The 24087-nt window shown below is 42.0% G+C and overlaps 1 protein-coding gene across 2 annotated transcripts in view; it reads left to right on the forward strand.

The window, feature by feature from the left end:
- The window catches only part of BGN (biglycan), a 54846-nt gene that overhangs the window by 19567 nt on the left and 11192 nt on the right, over nt 1-24087 (forward strand). For both annotated transcript variants that reach the window (XM_075835353.1, XM_075835352.1), the window contains exons 3-6: nt 11244-11356; nt 12934-13147; nt 14115-14225; nt 15526-15619. In XM_075835353.1, the coding sequence (XP_075691468.1) occupies nt 11244-11356; nt 12934-13147; nt 14115-14225; nt 15526-15619 (532 nt within the window). The remainder of the gene's footprint in view (nt 1-11243; nt 11357-12933; nt 13148-14114; nt 14226-15525; nt 15620-24087) is intronic.

Here is a 24087-nt window from a genome sequence, read left to right on the forward strand (position 1 = left end):
TACATCTCACAAAGACTCAAAAATGAAAAAAAAAAATTGCAGCCGAAAACTGGCCATGGACACGGGGGTTGTGCCAATTTTGAGATCGGGCTTAACCGATAAGCTTTCACGCTTATTTTAATTTGGTTTCTAATGTGCGTTCAGGTTTAGTTCTACAAACTTGAGGGTCAGCATGGAGGAAGCATTCAGAGAGTCTAGAGGATTGTCTGTGTGAGTTGGTGCAAGAAGGAGACTGTATACTTCATATTACGGATGGGGGCATAGTTATAAGAGGCAGCAGTTGCACACAGGCCCTAGTGCGTGACGGGCCCAAATAAAACAACAGTATTACAAATGGCATATAGTAGGTGCGGGCCTTGTTACAGATTTAGCATTGGGGACCAGGAGCTTCAAGTTATGCAAAAATGTTTAAAATAATTGTGAAACCCCTTTAAGGCAGAAGAAGAATATTTAACCGGGGCCATTCTTAAAGTTGTAGATAGGAGACAGCACTGAGATATTGTTGGTCTTTTTCTTAACAGTATTTCTCTTGTTAGAGCAGCAGCTGGGGCTCCAGAGCCGCGCTTCCTAGTGTCACTGAAGGAAAATTGTCAAATGTTGGATGCCATGTAGGAGTCTGCTACCTGCTCTCTCTGCTTTCTCCTCCTCCCTCAATGTCCAATACCTTGTGCAAATATTTAAAATATATATATAACCTTATAGGCCATAAACTGTGGTCAAGAGCTCTGAGAAGTATCCCTAATGGACAAATAACAGGTTCCACACTTCTCAAGTATGGATCAGTTCAGTAAGGAGTGTACAAGAGGAAAGATGTTCTCACTGTGACTGGTTGCCAGGGAGAACTGAATGAGTAAGGGGAGGCCCTCAGGCAGATAGAAAAATAGCTCCATGTGACCTAATATGGCTGCCAATGGTTTCTGTCAGATAGCTACTTCCTGTCCCAGATGGCAGGAGATATCTGGAGCAGGGGAAGCTAAGCTTACAGGAGAAACACTGCTCACAGTTACTACACATAAGGATTAAGAAGCACAGTCCAAATTCCATTTTTAGCATGAGTTATATATTAAGAGATTAAATATAATACATAAAGAAATAAATCATTGGTTTTTTTTGTCCTCTAATGCATCTGAAATTGAAACTCTACAGATGCCCCCTGATTATAAATATCCTGCCATTTTGTGTCTATAGCTTCTGTGCAAACTATGGTAACAGACTACAAACAAGTCTGATTCTGCAGTCATACTCCTTCCCATCTATCCCCTACATCTTCAACCTACCGAAGGTATTTTAGCAAAGAGTAGAGAACCGATGGAAGTGCAGGATCAGACTACACAGAGTTTGTTTGTAGTCTGTATACATTGTAATTGTGAACATAGCCTTTAAAGAAAACGCTGCCCTATTTGTTTGCAGATGGACAGACTGGCATTTCAGAATCCAACGATGTAAAGGGGACAAGTTTTGCTTATCTCATTGGGAAGTCTTTGACTGTGCAGGGGACCCCCGGGAACGCCATGCTGGCACTGACTGTGCAATGTCTACAGTATCTCCTCCTCAAATTGTTTGTAAAGTCCTTCTGAGATCAGGGGGCTTCCTCGTGACATGATGTATCACAGGGGGATTGCCAATAGACAGATCATCAAACATGTGTAGAGATTTCCATGAATTTGCAGATACTGCCAAAATACATACAAGTCAATGAATTTGTAAATTGGCAGATTCAATTTTTTTTGCTGTGAAAATGTCATAGTATTTATTCTCAGGGCTGTACAATGTTTATTTTGTATATATTCTGCACTTTCTCCATGGTGCCCAGGGGAAGTGCCAGAAACAAAAAATTCAAAATCCAAGTGTGAGCATAGTAGGGAAGGGGTCTAACAGCAAACATAAGGGGGACCCCTCTTTCATCATACAGCTAAATAGTCGACTCCTGAGAGTATCCTCACCCCTTCTTGCCATTCTTTGTAGGGTGTCATTGATATGAACCTCAGGTAAGTTTATGTCAGCATTGTTAGGTTGCCTGTGGACCAAGGAGGCCCTGTGCAGGCTCACGTCCCCCACTGAAAAGGGGATTGGGTTCAATCTCAGCTGAAGCCCCTTCTATATGGGACCCAAAGGATCCCAGGGGCTTCATCTATAATGATACATATTCCCAGAAGCATAGCTAAGCTTTTCTTCACTTGAGGAAAAGTTCCAATTTTGTGTCCTAGCTTAGTATCTAAATATCATGACCATGGCATAGTGGCTTGTTGGCCTGGGAATTTAGATACCCCCTTCAGCCTCTTCTTGTTCAACTTCCCCTTACCCCTTCAGAGATATTTTTATGAACCCCCCTAAAAAACCGCCCCTTACTACTATGCAGACATTTGTTTTAACTTATACTGCTGTTTCTTGGTAACCTGAAAAGATTGCAATGATTGAAAATAACTTTTATTAATAAAGCAAGCAGATCTGATTTGGGAGACTTTACTCCCTCACGGAAATGAGCGCAGGCGAAGAATGGAAATAATGTGTTTTAGATAAAGCAAGAATGTGTTGGTCATGGAATGTTCATCCTGTCCGAAATAGTAGATAAGTGGAGGATGGATAGAATTTATGTTCTCTTACAAAACAGACTAAAAAAAGGCTTCGTTCACATCTGTGTGGGAGGCTCCGTTATGGGCCTCTGTCACAGATCTGGTTAAAAATGCCAGACAAAGCATGCTGGGCTATTTTGTCCAGTAAAATGATAGACACCATGGCGGAAACCCAACGGAGCCCATTAAAGTCAATTGGTTTCGTCGAGCGCCGATGGTTTCCGTCATCCAATGGATACCGTGCTTCCGGTATTTTCGTTGTTCTGTTTCTATGATGGAACAGAGCAATGGCAATATCAAACGCAGATGTGAACGAAGTCTAAGAGAAATGGGACAGGGTGCTTTTATCCTAGTAAACATACCAAAATCACCCTCATCCTACAATGACACCAGGGGTAGACATAAACAGTAGAGGCACTCTACTGTGTTCTCCGAGATAGTGGAACCTCTACTGTTGCAACTGGTTTGGTGCTGACTAACCATGGTGTGGAGTCTGTAGGACCCCCCTTAAATATGGGCTTTCCTTGTAATGCTCCGTATTAGACTTTGTGCCCAAGAGCGTACCTGGCTGCCAATCCCTGTCTGTATGGACGTCTCAAAGATGGTGAAGAAGACAAAAGCTGGTTCAAACACAGGAAAATCACAGGATACAACAGAACAAATATGAGGAAGCTCACCACCAGGGCTGATAACCAAGCACTGCAACACTGGAGCGGTTCCCTTTTAAGATCCAGGAGGAGTGATGTCACGCTACGTGTCAGGTTCTGATCCGGATGCTGGAGCCATGTGGCACTAGCAGAGAAGAACCATGGGGTCCTGTCGTAATACTTACACCACAGATCCAGATGGTCTGATACGCCGCCAGCTGCACAGGCAGAATGCGGCAGCAGCTCGTGTTGGCTTGCAGCTGACATTCCTGGTCTGATCTCTAGGTAACGGCCCCAGACTAGTCCCCAATAGGTAGCAGGTGCTCTGCTGAAGAGGTCATGCAGGGATGTGGCAATCGTACAGATAAGAAGGTCAGGCTGGCTAGGGGTTAATACCAGGAAAGCGGACAGAATTAGGCAGAAATACCATTGAGTCTAGAAAGGATGGTACCAGGCACCGAGATGGAGTAACAGCAGTGAGACGCGTTGTGAGCAACAGCGTGCAAGAACAGAATGTGGTCCCTTACTATCTTTCCGAGACGAAGGTGCTTATCATAGAGAGGTTGCACATAAGAGTGTGTTTACATGAGCAGATTTCTTCCCATAACAAACACCAATCGGCAATATAACAAGTTGATCGGCTCTCGTTATCAGGCCCTTTTACACGGGTCGATGTAATATTGTATGGGGAAGAATGATCATTAATATGATCGTTCGTTCTCCATCAGTTTGTATCATTGTCAGCAGCGCATCCCCTAATTACACTGGAAGATGTGCTGCCGACAACAATGATATTACAGGCTACAAAAAAGATGTGATCAAATGAGTATTTGCTCTTTTGTCGACTGATCACTTCTTATCAACACTCAGGGCGTTCACACGGGCCAATAATTGGGAACGAGTGCTGATAAGAACGCTTGTTCGGCCGATTATTAGCCCATGTAATGGGGTTGCCTTAATGTATCCCTAAATATCTATCTCTTAATTACTACTAGTATGTTCATATGTAAAGAACGGAAAATTGGTCATTCTACCCCATGCAAGTAAACCTTACAGGGGTATTCCTATCTTAGACATTTAAAGCATATCCACAGGATATGCCAGAAATGTTTGATAGATGCAGGTCCCACCTATCTCCAAACAAGAGTCTCTTGACCTCAAGCTCGTCTGTTTCCTTTATTCCTGTCTATCTCGCCATTGATCCTCTCTCCATTGATTCTCCGCCTCTCGCCATGCAGAATTGGGTCGGGGGCACTCGTTCTGGAGATAGGTGCGGTTCCCAGAGTTGGGACCTGCATCTTTTAGACATTTATGTACAGTGAAGGAAATAAGTATTTGATCCCTTGCTGATTTTGTAAGTTTGCCCACTGTCAAAGACATGAATAGTCTAGAATTTTTAGGCTAGGTTAATTTTACCAGTGAGAGATAGATTATATTTAAAAAAAAAACAGAATATCACATTGTCAAAATTATATATATTTATTTGCATTGTGTACAGAGAAATAAGTATTTGATCCCCTACCAACCATTAAGAGTTCAGCCTCCTCCAGACCAGTTACACGCTCCAAATCAACTTGGTGCCTGCATTAAAGACAGCTGTCTTACATGGTCACCTGTATAAAAGACTCCTGTCCACAGACTCAATTAATCAGTCTGACTCTAACCTCTACAACATGGGCAAGACCAAAGAGCTTTCTAAGGATGTCAGGGACAAGATCATAGACCTGCACAAGGCTGGAATGGGCTACAAAACCATAAGTAAGACGCTGGGTGAGAAGGAGACAACTGTTGGTGCAATAGTAAGAAAATGGACGACATACAAAATGACTGTCAATCGACATCGATCTGGGGCTCCATGCAAAATCTCCCCTCGTGGGGTATCCTTGATCCTGAGAAAGGTGAGAGCTCAGCCGAAAACTACACGGAGGGAACTTGTTAATGATCTCAAGGCAGCTGGGACCACAGTCACCAAGAAAACCATTGGTAACACATTACGCCGTAATGGATTAAAATCCTGCAGTGCCCGCAAGGTCCCCCTGCTCAAGAAGGCACATGTACAGGCCCGTCTGAAATTTGCAAATTAACATCTGGATGATTGGGAGAAGGTGCTGTGGTCAGATGAGACTAAAATTGAGCTCTTTGGCATTAACTCAACTCGCCGTGTTTGGAGAAAGAGAAATGCTGCCTATGACCCAAAGAACACCGTCCTTACTGTCAAGCATGGAGGTGGAAACATTATGTTTTGGGGTTGTTTCTCTGCTAAGGGCACAGGACTACTTCACCGCATCAATGGGAGAATGGATGGAGCCATGTACCGTCAAATCCTGAGTGACAACCTCCTTCCCCCCACCAGGACATTAAAAATGGCTCGTGGCTGGGTCTTCCAGCACGACAATGACCCGAAACATACAGCCAAGGCAACAAAGGAGTGGCTCAAAAAGAAGCACATTAAGGTCATGGAATGGCCTAGCCAGTCTCCAGACCTTAATCCCATCGAAAACTTATGGAGGGAGCTGAAGATCCGAGTTGCCAAGCGACAGCCTTGAAATCTTAATGATTTACAGATGATCTGCAAAGAGGAGTGGGCCAAAATTCCATCTAACATGTGTGCAAACTTCATCATCAACTACAAAAAACGTCTGACTGCTGTGCTTGCCAACAAGGGTTTTGCCACCAAGTATTAAGTCTTGTTTGCCAAAGGGATCAAATACTTATTTCTCTGTGCACAATGCAAATAAATATATATAATTTTGACAATGCGATTTTCTTTTTTTTTGGTTTTTTTTAATATAATCTATCTCTCACTGGTAAAATTAACCTAGCCTAAAAATTCTAGACTGTTCATGTCTTTGACAGTGTGCAAACTTACAAAATCAGCAAGGGATCAAATACTTATTTCCTTCACTGTAGATTTGTTATCAATATCTAAGATGAGAATACCCCTTTTAAAATATATAAAAGATATTTTTCCCAGATGGGGAAAATGGTGCTGAGCTGCAATAATGGACACAGGTAAACAAAACTTGCGCTGTTGTTTTTTTATATTGAAAGACCCTTTTTTATTTCCTTGTACAACCCCTTTAAGTAAGGTAACAGTCCTATCATTACTTATCAACGGTACTTAGGGGCAAAGTATTTTTGATATATTTTATGGTTTACTTGCATGAAGTGAGTTGACCAATATTCCGATCAGTAACACAGACAAACAAATAGGAAGGTCTGGAACTATTTTACATCTGAGAGTTCAGTTGTATATGAGGACAGGAGGATAGGAAGGAAATGTCTATTCCACGTCTGTCAACAAAAATATTCCATTGATTTGGATCTCTGATCTTATTATGTACAGTGCATATTTTTCTACTGTCATCATTTTACTTTTATACATACTTATACAGAGAATTCGGTGCCACTCGTGAGGTGCGAGGTTGGAAGGAATACCCAACAGCTCTTTTAGTAAAGTTTAGATGAATAACATGGGCTCCTTCCCAAAAATCTAAGCCAATGTTTCTCCATTACCTAAATTCCCAGCACTCTATATAACTATTTCCATATGTACCCGACACCCGAGTTTGTGTAATTCATGCCCACTGAGGAGCAATGGGCAGAAAAAAGTCCATTAAAGATACATACCATACCCCATGAGGTAGACGTGGTGAGTGAATGAATGCAGGACGCTTACATCAGAGGTCTACACTAGAAATATGACATTTACCAGACTCTCTCTATCAGATTTTAGTCCTGGGAATTTACTGCACAGTCCTTTAAGATACATACTACGTAACGGCATAAGTATGTACCAGGTTGAAGGACGACTGTACTGGACCTTTAAGATGCTTTATGATATACATTTACATCTGTATTGTCAGAGTGGAACTGGGGCTGTAAGTATTCTAAAATTAAATTTCAGATAAATATTACTGAACACGAAAATTAATATGTACTTATGTGTAACGTTATACGTAGACAAGAGGGCTCCCATAGCCACATCAAAAGGGAACCCCATTATGGAGTTGTGTTTTCACAGAGGGATCTGATGGTTGTTGGTTCCCTTTCTACTCCCTTTCCATGACTCTTGGGCAAATTTCCCACCACTTGATTGCTAACAATGTAGTTTCTTTGTAGAGGGGAGACCAACCTAATATCAAGTCCAACCTAATATCCTACCATGTTGATCCAGAGAAAGGCAAAAACCCCCATAATGTGGGTGCAAATTGCCTCATTAGGGCAAAAATTCCTCCCCGACTCCAAATGTGACATTTAGGGTATGTGCACACGGTAGCAGGCTTTTACGTCTGGAAAGACAGACTGTTTTCAGGAGAAAACAGCTGCCTCGTTTCAGACGTAAATGCTCCTCCTCGTATTTTGCGAGGCTTCTCTGACAGCCGTAAATTTTGAGCTGTGCTTCATTGAGCTCAATGAAGAACGGCTCAAATCACGTCTGAAAGAAGTGTCCTGCACTTCTTTTGACGAGGCTGTATTTTTACGCGTCGTCGTTTGACAGCTGTCAAACGACGACGCGTAAATGACAGGTTGTCTGCACAGTACGTCGGCAAACCCATTCAAATGAATGGGCAGATGTTTGACAACGTATGGCATAATACGCCTCGTTTATGTCTGAAAATAGGTCGTGTGAACCCAGCCTTAGAATAAATCCCTGGATCAATGTCCCATCTCCAGAATCTAGTACTCATAACTTGTAATATTATAAACTTGCTCAATTAATCAACCATCACAACATCCTGTGGCAGAGAGTTCCATAGTCTCACTGCTCTTACAGTAAAGAATCCCCGTCTGTGAAGGTGGTGAAACCTCCTTTCCTCTAGACGAAGAGGATGCCCCTATGTCTTAGTTACAAGCCTAGGTATAGAAAGATCATTAGAAAGATCTCTGTACTGTCCAGCTATTTATTTGTACTTAGATCGGCCCTAAGGTGGGATTCACATGACAGGGTTTCCCGGCCGGGTGCCGGCCGTTCATAAATCGGCCGGCACCCAGCTGCATTAGGAATAATAGACCCCTGATGGGGCTATTCACACGACTGATTTTTTGACGGGCCGGGAAAACCGGCCGTCAAAAAATGGGACATGCCCTATTTTCGGCCGGTTGCCCGGCTCCCATAGAAGTCTATGGGTCCGGGTAATACACGGCCATCGCCGGAATGTGTCCCGAGTGATGGCCGGGTCTACCGTCGCTCATGCATTCTCTCCTCCTCCTCACAGCGCAGAGTGCATGTGAGGAGGACGAGTTGATGCCATTCGGACGAATGGCTACGCTGGTGATACTGTGTGGCAGGGCCGGGGTGTACAGCAGGTGGAAGGGACCGCTGCGCTGGCTCCCTTCCCCTGCTTGTTACGGTTCCCGACCGCTGCTTGTGTTTTTACGGCCAGCGGTCAGGGTCCTTAAAACCCGAGCCATAGACTTTTTACGGCTCGGGTTTTAACTTGCTGCCCGCGCGATCGGGCAGCTGAATGTCGGGTCTCCGGCTGTCAGAGACTGCCGGGGATCCTGAGGAGAGGATAGAAGCAGCTTTCATTGCTTCTGTCTTCTCCGATGTCTTTTTACACAGCGCTCAATGAACGCTGTGTATAGGAATAGAGACAGCAGCGGCGCTGTCTCTATTCCTCCCGGTGATCATGTGACTGATCACATGATCGCCGGGTGCCGTTAGTGACAGACTGCTGCTGGGTCTTACTAGACCCAGCACAGCCCTATTAAGGACAATCGTCACTATGAGAGGGCTGATTTCCCCTGTGCAGCTCCAGTTACAGGGGAAAAGCCTGGTGTAAAAGAAAGAAAAAAAATATTAAAAGTTCCAAAAAGGTATTTTTTGACCTTTGAGGGACAGACCGTAATAATAAAAAAATAAGTAAAGTGCAAAAAATTCATCCGATAAAAAACCGGTCAGGGAAAAAATTTTCCTGGCCGACACTCGGACCCTGTCGTGTGAATGAGGCCTAAGCCGTCTTTTTCTCTGAACTGAATAGTCCGAAGTTTGATCACCTTTCATGGTACTGCAATCCACCCATTCTCTTAATTACCTCGGTCACCCATCTTTGTACCCATTTTAGTTTAGCCATGTCCTTCTTATACACAGGTGCCCAAAATAGTACACAATATGCCATGTGTGGTTTGACTAGTGATTTGTATAGAGGCAAAACTATGTTCTTCTATTTGATACTGCTGCCTAGATGGGCACCTAATTTTTGGGTTCCTCTGTCTATGGCAAATGCCATTTTACAAAGTATTTTCTTGTATATTATATGTGCACCAACAATTTGTCTACAAAATTCTAAGAATAGATAACCATGGAGCAAAATTTTCCTTATAACAAATTGTTGCTTTGCTCTCCAGATGACGGCACGCATACTACATCTGTACAGACATGGCAGGTGACCATCTATCAGCCTGCTAGTTATGTGGCACCAGATGGCGTTGCACTATGTAAATACATCACCACCTAACTGTTCATGTGGATATGACTTTCTATTCCTCTACCGTTTTCTCAAACAGCAGTCCATCTTTAGCTAAAGACAAGCAATTTCCATGAGCACTAATAGCTTTTGCTTCCATGAACCTGTTTACAAGATATATCTGCAATTCTATTTCTATATTAGCCTTGGCAGGATGTCCCATTCGTTATTGATTTTGTGAATAGATTTACTTTACCCAATTAAGGGTATCACTCAACTGTAGATCTTCATGTTTTTTTAAGTGGCACTATATCAAGCAATGCACGCTCTAGTTTGTTTTGTCTACTTAATTTTTATTCTAGTAAAGTATTTCATGTATAGAATCTACAAGAAGCCTTCAATGTCAGAAAGGACCTTCAAAATATCTTGTGGAAAAGTAAGATGTGAATTGTTTCTTGCTTGGGGGAGAGCCAAAACTATGGACATGGCTGATTGAGAAATTCCTCTGAATTGCATGTGGTTTATCTACCATCTGCAAATGGTGTACAGACTATGGACTGCTGTAAATTAGTCCGTGCTGTAGTCAGAGGGGTAGGAAATCCATGTGGCGTTTCAATATATCCTGTTGCCGGTCAGTAGATTTGTATGGCTTCCACAACTATAGGAGGAGATTCCATTAATACATTATTTTAGGACATTGTTATCTAAGCAATTTTCTAATAATTTAAGCAGTTACAAAGGTTGAGCTATGGTTTACATACTAAAATATAAACTGAGCTGTATGGAAAGAATGTTATTAAAGCGCAATGAGGTTGGAGTGGGATTAATGGGAACCGTACTATAGTCTTCCCGTAAAGGGCTCTCCACACAACTATGAAGTGTATTATATGCCCCCCCATACTTGTGGAGAATTGAGGGCTCGTCTTAAGTTGGTTGGTGTCCTGTGCAGTACCTTCTAATAATGCCCTCACCAGGGTATCAGGTGTCATATAGCGTCCAAACAGTACAAACATACAGTGCCCATAAAATGCAATATTACATTGCCAAAATAACACTGTCCACTCAATAAACTAGGGAATGTAGCTGCGTGGTAGGTAATGCACCCTAATACATTCACATATGACGTCATTGGCAGGTAGGTTGTCATTGGAAACAGACTACAAGCTTTTCGTCAGACACACCCCTAGCAACTTAGCTGAGCTCCTATAATGCAGTAGGGACAGTTTGTTTTTTCTACATCAAATTACTGTACAGTACATGGTGTGAGGGATACACTTCTCAGAATGGAAATCACCAGAGAAAACTCAGTGAGGGCACCTAGCGAGCAAGGCAAGCTGGGAGATTTCAGCTCTGAAGACTGCATAATTGTGAATGCAGCACTGGGCTATATTACAGGCTGTGCCTCAGGATCAGTACAAGATAATGAATGTAAAATGATGTATGTACAGAATTAGTTAACTTTTTATGTCGATTCATTCTATATTCACACTCTTCAATGGTGTTCAGACACTAAAAGACAACTTTTAGATTTAGTCATTCTTTTTAGAGGACAACTTAGTGGAAAGGCAGCGATCTAATGACGGTCATGTAAACAATATCGGTCTCTGTTTTAGGTCTGACCAGCGTGCCAAAGAATATTCCAAAGGACACCACCCTCCTGGATCTACAGAACAACAAAATCCTGGAAATTAAAAAAGACGATTTCAAGGGACTTACAAGCCTTTATGTGAGCAATACTCCTTTATAATGTTAGATTCCATAGCAGTGACCCCAGTCCCCAAACACCCTCAACAGGTCACGAGCTAGGGATTTCTCAACACATCACTGATCTCTGGGGGTCCTAACAAGATAACTTGTGATCAGCTTAACATCGAAGGGCCTTTCTAACAAAAACGGGGCTCGCCTAAGGCTACCACCCCTTTAAATAGAATGTCTCACATTAAGTGATATGACCATGCCAAATGTATTGATGTTACTGGTCTTGGTCATGGACAAAGGACAGTCTTTGTCCACATTAATTTTGTGATGTGCCATAGGTTAAGGGGTTGTACAGGATTGAAAAAATATGGCTGCTTTATTCCAAAAACAGTGCCACACCTGTCCATAGGTTGTGTGTAGTATTGCAGCTCAGCTCCAATAACTTCAATGGAGCTGAGCTGCAATACCAGACCAACTCATGGAGTTGCGCCAAATATATTATGTAGATTGCAATATTTTTTTTTGCAATTGGTACAATTTGCACCAAATTATCATCTTGTTTCTCCTTTGTTAATAGCTTCTATGACAGTTTTGAGAAATGTTCCTCATTGTTTGTTACCATTTGCTGCATTTTATTGAAATGTGATCTGTGTGTAGGAGCAATGACATAAAAAGCACAGGAATTCTGTAATTGTATCGAGGCTACAATACTTCAAATCTTCAATTTATATAAAATGTATTTTCTAAGCATGAAAGGTTGAAAGGGGATGAACACGAATATCTTCACTGAAAGATAATAATGGAATTCAGATATTGTCAGAACCAGATTCTCAGTGGTTCCAAATTTAAAGTCAATGTCCATTTTGTTTTGTTTTTAATCTAAATAGTTCCAAAACTCTGTGATACTTAATTTTAGAATTTCATTTTCAGGTCAGGGTTTTGTTTTTAAGTGATAAAGAGCATAAAATCCCCTACAAAGTCACAGAGTTAAAGGATAAAATTGTGTCTGTCTACAACCACCGCTAGGCGGCGCTAAGGAGCTGACTGCATACTGTTTATACATTATACTCAATCATAAAACAGCATGCGGTAAGCTCATAAACTCCTTCCAGTAGCAGTTGTAGGCAGGCAGATTTTTATCATTTAGCTCTATTTCTATGCAGGGAATCTTTTTCGGCCCCAGTGAAATTAGTGGGCCCTTTGGTTGCAATTTGTTTCTCATAAGGGCCCCAAATGGTTAATATTCTTTGGTGCAAATGCACCGTCCAGCCTCCGAGGCCCCCTTTCAGCAAGCATGTCAATACTAGTTGTACTTTCTTTATGGTATCCCTACATTAATGTATAGAGATTTAGTGACCGGGTGACCAAAAGTCATTCTCCACAGTCTCCAAAATGGCTATGGTTTGGGCTACCCGTCCCAGTTTACAGAAAAACAACTCTGGGGCACATATTGCAGCAATGGGTAAAACGAGTAAATTTTAAGTGAATGTCAACTAATCCCAATCACAAAATAGTGATGGAGCATTCACTAAATAAATAATGTTACAATTAGCAGATAATGATTTTTTTATTTCAGATAGTAAATCTATTTTCTATTTGATCCAGGCCCTGGTTTTAGTTAACAATAAAATTTCCAAAATTAATGAGAAGGCATTTGAGCCACTACAAAAGCTGCAGAAGTTGTACATCTCGAAAAACAGCCTTGAAGAGATCCCTAAGAGCCTACCCAAGTCTTTGGTGGAGCTACGCATTCATGAAAACAAGATCAAGAAGATCCCTAAGGATGTGTTCAATGGCCTCAAGAATATGAACTGCATTGGTAAGTCCGCATGGTATCATATGAATGCATGAAACAGCATAAACCTCAGGGATGCCACCATCTATCCCGCAACAGCATGGCCAGGCCTTACTGGAGCCTGGAGGTGCATAGGCACCTATGTAATCATAAGGATGTCCTTCACAGTAAAGTCTCTGATGGTTTGGAGACACTAGTGTTACTATGAGCCTTTCTTTAATTATGAATCACGTGAACAGTGTTGAGCTGCAATATCAGATACAACCCATGGACAAGAGTGGCGCTGTTTCTGGGTAAACAAAGCAGACACATTTTACTATAACCACTTAAGTTATCCCCTGTAATTGTCACCCATAGAAGTGTGTGAGGCCATACAGAGGAGTTCAGGTTTTTTCCTCATATTATGGAGATATTTAGCTCTAGAAGCATTGCTTCCCATATGGTGGCGCATTGCTTCCCATATGGTGGCACATCGGCTGTCTATGGCACCTAAGTATGTGGTAAGCAAAATGAAATAGACAAGGACACAGTGGTGTTAATGTAGGGTACTGGAGATGAAAACACTATTACATTTTATTCACTAATGAGATATTATAGGGTTGTCCAGTTTGTCAGGATCATCATCTCTTGGCCAGAGTGGAGAGCAGTTACCAAGAGTGTCTCTCGCTCTGGAGGACCTGTCCTGTCCTGCGTTACACAGATAACCTACTGATATGAGCACTGTGTAATGCTTAATGTCCCCTGTGGTGGTGCTGCAGGGAAATTGAACACTTACTGAATGGTTTCTGACAGATTACATCTGGTCTCTGGGGTTCCCAACAGGGAGACACTTTGTCAAGGGACCCTTCTAACAAGTAGGGTGTGTCCAAAGAAAATAACCCCTTTTTTAGTAGGCAATCTTTTACGGGAGCCCCACCAATGTTTGACTTTGACATCAAAAGAACCTCTAACCATCCATTTTGATTGTGAATTGCAATTTTTTTTTCTCCAGAAATGGGAGGAAACCCACTTGAGAATGGAGGCATTGAAGCTGAAGCATTTAATGGACTGAAACTCAACTACCTTCGTATCTCCGAAGCCAAATTAAGTGGAATCCCTAAAGGTAACCAGTGATGTCTTAAGTCTTCGAGCACCGCAAGAAAGAAGAAAGATTCAGATGCTTACAAGCCTATCTGTGACCACAAAGGGAAATAAACTAAGTAGAGCGAGGAGAGTCCACAGCTAGTACCAATAAAGCATCTCTTTATTTTATGTGCCATCATAGATTAACCATATTGGAGACAAGCACATGTTTAGAGGATTTGGTATTACTAATACAAGATGCAAGGAACATTTCAAGGCGGTTTGTTAGTTTTCTAATGATGTTTCTATCGAGGGCCGCAGCTATTTCTCTGCTAAAATTCAAACATGAGCCCTCCATCTGTGTCTGAAGATCCAAAAATAGTTTGGGTGCTCAGTTGTATTGAGTCATATCCATGCAGTGCATGTTTGACTCTTGTCCATATAGACATTTATACTTTAAACCATTGATCAAAGGCACAAAAATGTTCCTGCAATGTACCTAGGGATGTGTCAGGAGCAAGGGCATATGTGCCAAAGAGAAAACCCATAGGGCTGCTATGGGGCCATCGTCATGAGTGGTAAGAACCTATGAAGGCCCTACAATGTTGGTTTTGGAAATTAACCCACAGATCATGGAAAGGAGAGGGGGAGCGGAAAACAGGCACAAAGTCCTTCTCACTCGCGTGGTTCGGGGTGTGATGGTGTCAACCAGCACCAGAAGGAGGTGCCAAGTTAATCTCAGCGATGGGGCCCATTTCCTCTATGTAAAAAGCAAATACTTTTCCATATATGTTAACAGAGACTTGTCTACACTTGTCCAACACTGGACATCTCTAGGCCTGCTGGCTTTATGACTGGTTGCCTGCACCATTGCTTACTCACAGTTATGCAGAATGTAATGGCCAAAGTAGGAAGTTTTGTACTAGGTTTCTGTTTCACATATATTAGACTACAGAAGACCCAGCCTGCCAACATGAAGGATCCGATCAACCAGAGCTTACGAAAGCAATCTCACACCTTATTATATACAAATAATTTAAGATAAAGAGGTTAGCAAATTCCATTTCAGTAGCACATGTAATAAAGATGTATTCTATATAGTATGTGCTGTAAAGTGAAGCCTCCCCAAAAGACCACCATTTTATGAAGACCACTCCTTATCTAGATCACATTTTTCTAGTGATCATACTGTATATAGTGTATTCACCCTCAGTCCCCCCCCCCCACTCCAGTATCTTGTGGTGTACTTAGCAGTCATGTTCTGTTTGAAGATTATGCTCCATAATGTTCTCATAACTTGATATTTTCACCTACCCAAACCAATGTGTTATCATTTCCAGGTCTACCAAGCAGTCTAAATGAGCTCCACCTTGACCATAACAAGATTCAGGCAATTGAGATGGGAGATCTGAGTCAGTATTCCAACCTATACAGGTAAGACATAAGATACAATGCCTAAAGATCCATTACTTGGTAGACATCTTCCACAAGACTAACCCAGGTTTCAACTTTTTTCCCATTAGTACCATTTTATTGTCTCCATAGGACATACTAACCAGCTCAAATGTGTCTTCTGATATGTCATAAAGACATATCATAAGATATCATCAGTAGGGTCCAGGAACTGAGACTCCCAAAGATTCGCCAATGGAGGGACTGGGATACTCTGTAGGACAGCCATACCCCTTCATACTGGTTGGGGATTATCATTATTGGAAACATCTGACACAATGAATTGGCTGAATGTAGATATGGTACAACCTAAGTTAAATAAAATACCAGATGGGTTACACCCTAGAGTTCAGTTATTTCTGTCCTCCTCTTCATAATATTTAGCGATTCTCTAGTGACTGGTATAGTGCCAAGGGACTGGCGCAGGGCAAATGTGGGGCCTATTTTCAAAAAGGGCTCTAGGTCTTCCCCGGGTAATTATAGACCAGTAAGCTTAACATCCATTGTGGGGAAAATGTTTGAGGGGCTATTGAAGGACTATATACAGGATTATGTGACAATAATAGTATTATAAGTGACAGCCAGCACGGTTTTACTAATGACAGAAGTTGTCAAACCAACCTGATTTGTTTTTATGAAGAGGTAAGCAGAAGCCTAGACAGAGGGGCCGCTGAGGATATAGTGTTTTTGGACTTTGGAAAGGCATTTGACACTGTCCCTCATAGACGTCTAATGGGTAAATTAAGGACTATAGGTTTAGAAAGTATAGTTTGTAATTGGATTGAGAATTGGCTCAAGGACCGTATCCAGAGAGTTGTGGTAAATGATTCCTACTCTGAATGGTCCCCGGTTATAAGTGGTGTACCCCAGGGTTCAGTGCTGGGACCACTATTATTCAACTTATTTATTAATGATATAGAGGATGGGAATAATAGCACTATTTCTATTTTTGCAGATGACAGCAAGCTATGTAGCAATGCTCAGTCTATGGAAGATGTTCTTGAATTACAAGCGGATTTAAACAAACTAAGTGATTGGGCGTCCACTTGGCAAATGAGGTTTAATGTAGATAAATGTAAAGTCATGCACCTGGGTACGAACAACCTGCAAGCATCATATGTCCGAGGGGGAGCTACACTGGGGGAGTCACTTGTTGAGAAGGATCTGGGTGTACTTGTAAATCATAAACTAAATAACAGCATGCAATGTCAATCAGCGGCTTCAAAGGCCAGCAAGATATTGTCGTGTATTAAAAGAGAAACTTGAAGAACAAGAAGCCAAAGCGCCACAAGCGTAATGAGAAAGTACACATTTTATTAGGACATACAACACAAAATTACATATATATAAAATTCAAGGGGATCTAAAAAAGAACAGTGTGGGTTATTTCACAGAATAAATCTAGGGTGTCCTGCGACAAATGGGTTCCTTGGCTCTGATGTGCGTAGCAATGACCAAAAAATAGTCGAATGTCTAACTGGTAAGTTGTAGACATATAGACAGCCTATCAGTATTTATACAGATGCATTAAAGAGAAACATGGGGTATACAACATATGTATGTATTCATGAGTGCCCAGAATCAAAAAGTTGCATGACCAGTACTGCCAAGATAGGAATAGGTGAAAGGGAAGAGGTCAGAGTCAGGCCAGCAGGCCAAAAGAGGATTCTTTGGATCTATACATGCTTCGGACACCTAACATTTTCCTCTTTTGACCTGCTGGCCTGACTCTGACCTCTTCCCTTTCACCTATTCCTATCTTGGCAGTACTGGTCATGCAACTTTTTGATTCTGGGCACTCATGAATACATACATATGTTGTATACCCCATGTTTCTCTTTAATGCATCTGTATAAATACTGATAGGCTGTCTATATGTCTACAACTTACCAGTTAGACATTCGACTATTTTTTGGTCATTGCTACGCACATCAGAGCCAAGGAACCCATTTGTCGCAGGACACCCTAGATTTATTCTGTGAAATAACCCACACTGTTCTTTTTTAGATCCCCTTGAATTTTATATATATGTAATTTTGTGTTGTATGTCCTAATAAAATGTGTACTTTCTCATTACACTTGTGGCGCTTTGGCTTCTTGTTCTTCAAGTTTTTCTAGTACATATGAAGCTTGCCTTGATATAAATATATAGTGGAGGTGCTCAGACACTTGATAGTAGCACCTAACCCGTTATTTAACCTGCTGGGCCTTTATATTTAAATTTGTGTATTAAAAGTGGCATGGACTCGCAGGACAGGGATGTAATATTACCACTTTACAAAGCATTAGTGAGGCCTCATCTAGAATATGCAGTTCAGTTCTTGGCTCCAGTTCATAGAAAGGATGCCCTGGAGTTAGAAAAAATACAAAGAAGAGCAACGAAGCTAATAAGGGGCATGAAAAAGGTTCAATCTGCGGAGGCGACAAGCCTTCTTTACAGTGAGAACTGTGAATCTATGGAATAGTCACCGCAGGAGCCGTCACAGCAGGGACAGTAGATGCTTTAAAAAAGGCTTAGATCATTTCCTAGAACAAAAAAATATTAGCTCCTATGTGTAGATATTTTTTACTTCCCTTTTCCCATCCCTTGGTTGAACTTGATGGACATGTGTCTTTTTTCAACCATGCAAACTATGCAACTATGTAATACTCACAATAGAGCTATTTACTTGAGTAATGCTCTGCCTGGGACATTAAGACTTCTAATGATGGAGAAGAACATCTACTGAGCTAAAACCTTACTTGGGGAATTGGTGAGGGTTCAAGGTCACGGCCCCTACCAACTGTTCTCCACTGACACCTGTCATGCTACCAAATAAAAGTACACCTCCCTGGTATCTTAACAGGTTCCCGACCGCTGGCCGTATTTATACGGCCAGCGGTCAGGGTCTCTAAAGTCCGGCGTATAGTATATATACGGCCACACTTCAGAGACTGTGCACGCGGGATCGCGTGCACACAGCTCTATGCCCTGGCTGTTGCTAACAGCCATGGGCACTGGGCAGAATGTCAGGGGTCAATCTTTTGGCCCCTGAACATGTGATCGCTGTGACAACCAATCACAGCGATCACATGCATTTCTGCATAGAAAACAGTGTGCACGCGGTCGCGTGCACACAGCCCTGTGCCCTCGCTGTTACCAACAGCTCTGGGCACTGGGCAGAATATCAGGGACCAATCTGATGGTCCCTGAACATGTGGTCGCTGTGACAACCAATCACAGCGATCACATGCATTCCTGCTTATAAAACAGTGTGCACGCGATCGCCTGCACACAGCCCTGTGCCCATGCTGTTACCAACAGCTCTGGGCACTGGGCAGAGTATCAGGGACCAATCTGATGGTCCCTGAACATGTGGTCGCTGTGAAAACCTATCACAGCGACCACATTTGTTTTATTTTGACTTTTCTGGCAGTAAATCTCCTGCCTCTTTTCTTCTCCTCAAACATTGTTTCAGTTTGAGGAGAAGAAGAGACTCGGGAGAATTGCTGCCAGAAGAATACAGTTACAGTTACACAAAAAATACAGTTACACTCTAAAACATTCTCTGTATAGATAGATTTCTATCTATCTATACAATCTATCTATCCATCTATCTTTTTTTCTATCTATCTACCTTTCTTTCTTTTATTCTATTAGAATAGGCAGGTAGGGAGTATATAATTATATATATATCCACATATATATAATATATATAGCAATAGCGGTTTATTTTTTTGTTAGCGGTAGTGTAGATATATATAGCAGTTAGTTTGTGTGTTTTATAAAAAAAAAAAAAAAAAAAAAAAATTTGTTTCGTTAGTGTTAGTTACGTTATGGCGAGGAAGTTGTTTAGCGCCGAGGAGGCATACGCCATGCTGTGGTCTGAGTCGGAGACCGCATCAGAGATGGCGTCCGAGATGGAACCTGTTTTAGGTAGTGACGATGACAGCGTCACTTCAGGTTCATCTTCAGGGGACGTTGTCCCTGATGCAGTCGAAACTGCAGAACATGAAAGCGCAGGGCCAAGTAGCGCTGTAGCACGGGACAGCCTGGTCCCTCCAGTCCAGGCTCTTGTATGGGCACCTGCCCCATCTTTTGGGCCTAGAATCCACGGATTTACGGCCACTCCTGGCATAACCGTGGACAATACAAATTTTGTCCAAATGGATTACTTCCATTTATTTATAACGGACGACATCCTAAATCAGATTGTCCACGAAACAAATTTATATGCCACGCAATATATAAGGCAGAAACCTTCATCCACCCATGCCAGAGATTGGACGGCCACCAATTTGCAGGAATTAAAAAAAAATTTGGGGCTCACCCTAAATATGGGTATTGTCAAAAAGCCCTCCATTAGGTCTTACTGGACCCGCCCAAGCCACCCCAGTATATTCTGCAGTAATGCCCAGGTCTCGTTATGAGACAATAATGAGGTTCCTCCACTTCAATGACAACGCACAGGCCCCCCCAAGTACCGATGCAAACCGGGATCGGTTGTTCAAAATAAGACCGCTAATAAATTCCCTGAATAATTTATTTCTGCAACTCTACACCCCTGAGCAGAATGTAAGTGTGGACGAATCCCTCCTCAACTTTCATGGCAGACTTAGCTTTCGCCAATATCTACCTTCCAAAAGGGCAAGATATGGCGTTAAGCTCTACAAATTGTGTGAAAGCGGGTCAGGATATACCACCGCCTTCAGGATTTATGAAGGGCGGGACCGCACAATAAATGTTCCTGGATGCCCCCCTGATCTTTCCACCAGCAGTAAGATCGTGTGGGATATAATGCAGCCTCTACTTCACAAGCGGTACCACCTGTACTGTGATAATTTTTATTCGAGTGTGCCCCTGTTTAGGCATTTGCATGCTGCAAGGACTGGGGCATGTGGTACCATGCGCAAAAACAGAATTGGTTTTCCACAGCAATTAGTGGGGAAGCGCATGGTAAAGGGGGACTCCTGTGCTTATGCATCTGAGGAATTGCTGGCGGTCAAGTTCAGGGATCGCAAAGACGTGTATGTGCTAAGCACGATTCATACCGCAGGAACAGTGGCAGTGAGGGAAAGAGGGGCAACATCGGACAAGCAAAAAACCAGTGAGCGTGTCCGAATATAACAAGTACATGGGGGGGGGGGTGGATTTAAGCGACCAGGTTTTACAGCCCTATTTAGTAAAACGCAAAACTAAAACCTGGTACAAAAAGGTGGCCATTTATTTGTTACAGGTGGCCATCCACAACTCATTTGTGCTCTACAAAAAAAACAGAGGCAGAGACACATACCTGGATTTCCAGGAAAAAATTATTGAAGGCCTCATTTTTGATGTTCAGGACACCCGAGAATGCCCCCAGTCTGAGGATGTCACGCGACTGACTGAAAGACACTTCATCAGTCGGATTCCCCCAACACCAACCAGAAGCAACCCCCAGAAAAAGTGCCGCGTCTGCAGAAAAGACGGGCACCGCAAAGATTCCCGATATTTCTGTCCCTCATGTCCCTCGCAACCAGGCCTGTGCATTGAGCCATGTTTTAAAAAATACCACACTGTTCTGCATTATTAGATTTTAGTTAATTTGTTGAAAATATATTTGCCCTACATTACGTTTTTATTTTTCCCCTGATTTTACTCCAAGGGTGAGGGAGGGAATGGGTGGGGGGTGGATGTCATGTTTGATGTTTTCTAAAGTTCATCTGCTGGAGAGCTCCATTTGCATTAACCTGCAATTTCTTATTTTAGAAAACCCCAAAAAATAAATTCCCATTATACCCCTAGATGAATATTTTGGGATTTCTGCTTCAAGAGCAGATATTTTGGAAGTGTTATAGAAACTCTGTTGAGTTTTGTAAAACCAGCTTTGAAAAAAAGCGATATGTGAAATAATCTTCTTCTATCCTCCGCCCTCCTACATCTCTATGTGATAAATAAGGCCACATATTTGGTATCCCCATGCACGGGAGAAGTGGCAGAATGTGAACGGAGGTTAATTTTGACCGTGGTCTATACCGTGTGTGAAAAATGCTGGTATAAACTGACGCATTTGCTAAAAAATTGCTAATTTTATTTTGATCCATCTTATTCAAGAAACTTTCAGAAGAAAACTGGACTTGCTAAAAATATGATAAACCCCTTGAAGGAAACCTTGTGGGGTCTACTTGTGTGAATGAAGTCATTTATGGGGTGTTTCTAATGTTTCAGCAGCATTAGGCCCCCCAGAAAACAGTATGCGGCTATAAAATCAAATGCAAAATTCCTGGACCGAAAAGGCCAAAAAGCCTCCTTTTATGCCAAGCCCTGGCACATGCCCGCACAGTGAATAAGGCACACATATTTGGTATCCCCATGCACGGGAGAAGTAGAAGAACGTGAAAGGAGATGAATTTTGGCCGTGGTCTATACCGTGTGTGAAAAATACTAGCCTAAACTGACGCATTTGCTAAATTCTTGCATTTTTTTCCAATTTTGCCCACTTTAGAGAAAAAAATAAAAATGATATATACTGACAAATGCCACTAAAACAAAGCCCTATCTGTCCTTTAAAAAGAGTGTAAAATTCAAAGATGAACTTTATTCACCTACAGAGTTATAGTCATCTAAAGAAGCGCATAGCAAAATTGTGAAATTTGCTCTGGTCATTTAGCTGTAAAACAGCCTAGTCCTTAACCGGTTAATTTCAGTCACACAGTCCTAGTTCTTGCACTGGCTAAGAAAGGACCCTGGTTCTACTAATAGGGGACATGATAAGGTCGGAGCTCAATCCCTTTCTGGGTGTATGGATTGAATACGTGCAAGTTATGTGCGACAGGCTTATGAGAAAAGCCTGTCTAAAATTACACTTCGTGGCATATTGCCAAACTTTACCCAAGCATTAATAAATACGAGTAAGGCTTTACTATTGTTAGCCCTCCATTTGGCAGGACAGAATCCTACCCATCTATCATCTTCAAGTAGAGATTGATTTTAACAGGAAATGAATCCTCTGAAAATGTATATGAGCAAATAAATTATTACTAAAGCTATACACAGACCCGCGGTAGCTAAATAAACACACGTTTCCTACTACCTTTCTCAACTCTTGCCTGTATATTGTAGGAATACATTTTAGGTCTGGAATAACAAATTCATTAAAGGGATTGTCTAGTTTAGAAAACCCATTTTCATACACACTATAAGACAATTCTGAGTTAATAAAGGGGAGTCTCCGTTCAGGATCCTCATCTCTTGTCCAGAGTGGAGAGCAGTTACAAAGAGCATCTCTCACCCTGGAGGACCTGTCCTGTCCTGCGTTACACAGACAGCCCATTCATTTCAAGGGGAACAGTGTAATGCTTAATTTCCCCAGTGGTGGCACTGCAGGGAAATTAAACACTTACTGCCAGGTTTTCCCAGCAGATCTTTGGGGAACACTTTGTGATCACCCTATTGTCAAGAGAACCTTCTAACAAGTAGGGAGTGTCTAAAGTGAAGAACCCCTTTAACCCCTTCCCGCTCCTTGACGTACTATTACGTCATGGCAGCTGTATCGTTCGCGCTCCATGCCGTAATAGTACGTCACGGGAGTAACGGCCGTTTCGGCCGTCCTCCCGACACATACAGGAGCTGTGACTCTGCTGTCTTGTTCAGCAGCTGTCACAGCTCCTACAGCGGGGACCGATCGCTGCGTCCCCGCTGATTAACCCCTTAAAAGCCGCGTTCTATAGAGATCGCGGCTTTTTAGGGGTTAAGCTGCCATCGCCGGCCTGCTACACGATAGCGGCCGGCGATGGTGACTATGGCAACCGGACACCAAACAATGGCGTCCGGCTATGCCATAGACGGAAGCCTAGTGGGTCCTGACAACGTCAGGACCCACTATGCTTGCTGTCAGTGAGTAGCTGACAGTTCTAATACACTGCACTACGCATGTAGTGCAGTGTATTAGAATAGCGATCAGGGCCTCCTGCTCTCATGTCCCCTAGTGGGACAAAGTAATAAAGTTAAAAAAAAGTTAAAAAAAGATGTGTAAAAATAAGAAAATAAAAGATTTAAAAGTATTAAAAGTAAAAATCCCCCTTTTTCCCTTATCAGTCCTTTATTATTAATAAAAATATATAAACAAACAAATAAACTATACATAATTGGTATCGCCGCGTCCGTAACGGCCTGAACTACAAAATTATTCCGTTATTTATCCCGCACGGTGAACGCCGTAAAATAAAATAATAATAAACCGAACCACAATCACAATTCTTTGGTCACTTCACCTCCCAAAAAATGGAATAAAAAGAGATCAAAAAGTCGCATGTACCTAAAAATGGTACTGATCGAAACTACAGTTCGTTACGCAAAAAATAAGTCCACGCACGGCTTTATTGATGGAAAAATAAAAACGTTCTGGCTCTTAGAATAAAGTAACACAAAAAGTGAGTGATTGTTTACAAAACGTATTTTATTGTGCAAACGCCATAAGACATAAAAAAAA

This window comes from Rhinoderma darwinii, chromosome 8 (assembly GCF_050947455.1).
Source record: "Rhinoderma darwinii isolate aRhiDar2 chromosome 8, aRhiDar2.hap1, whole genome shotgun sequence".
In the NCBI taxonomy this organism is placed as follows: Eukaryota; Metazoa; Chordata; class Amphibia; order Anura; family Rhinodermatidae; genus Rhinoderma; species Rhinoderma darwinii.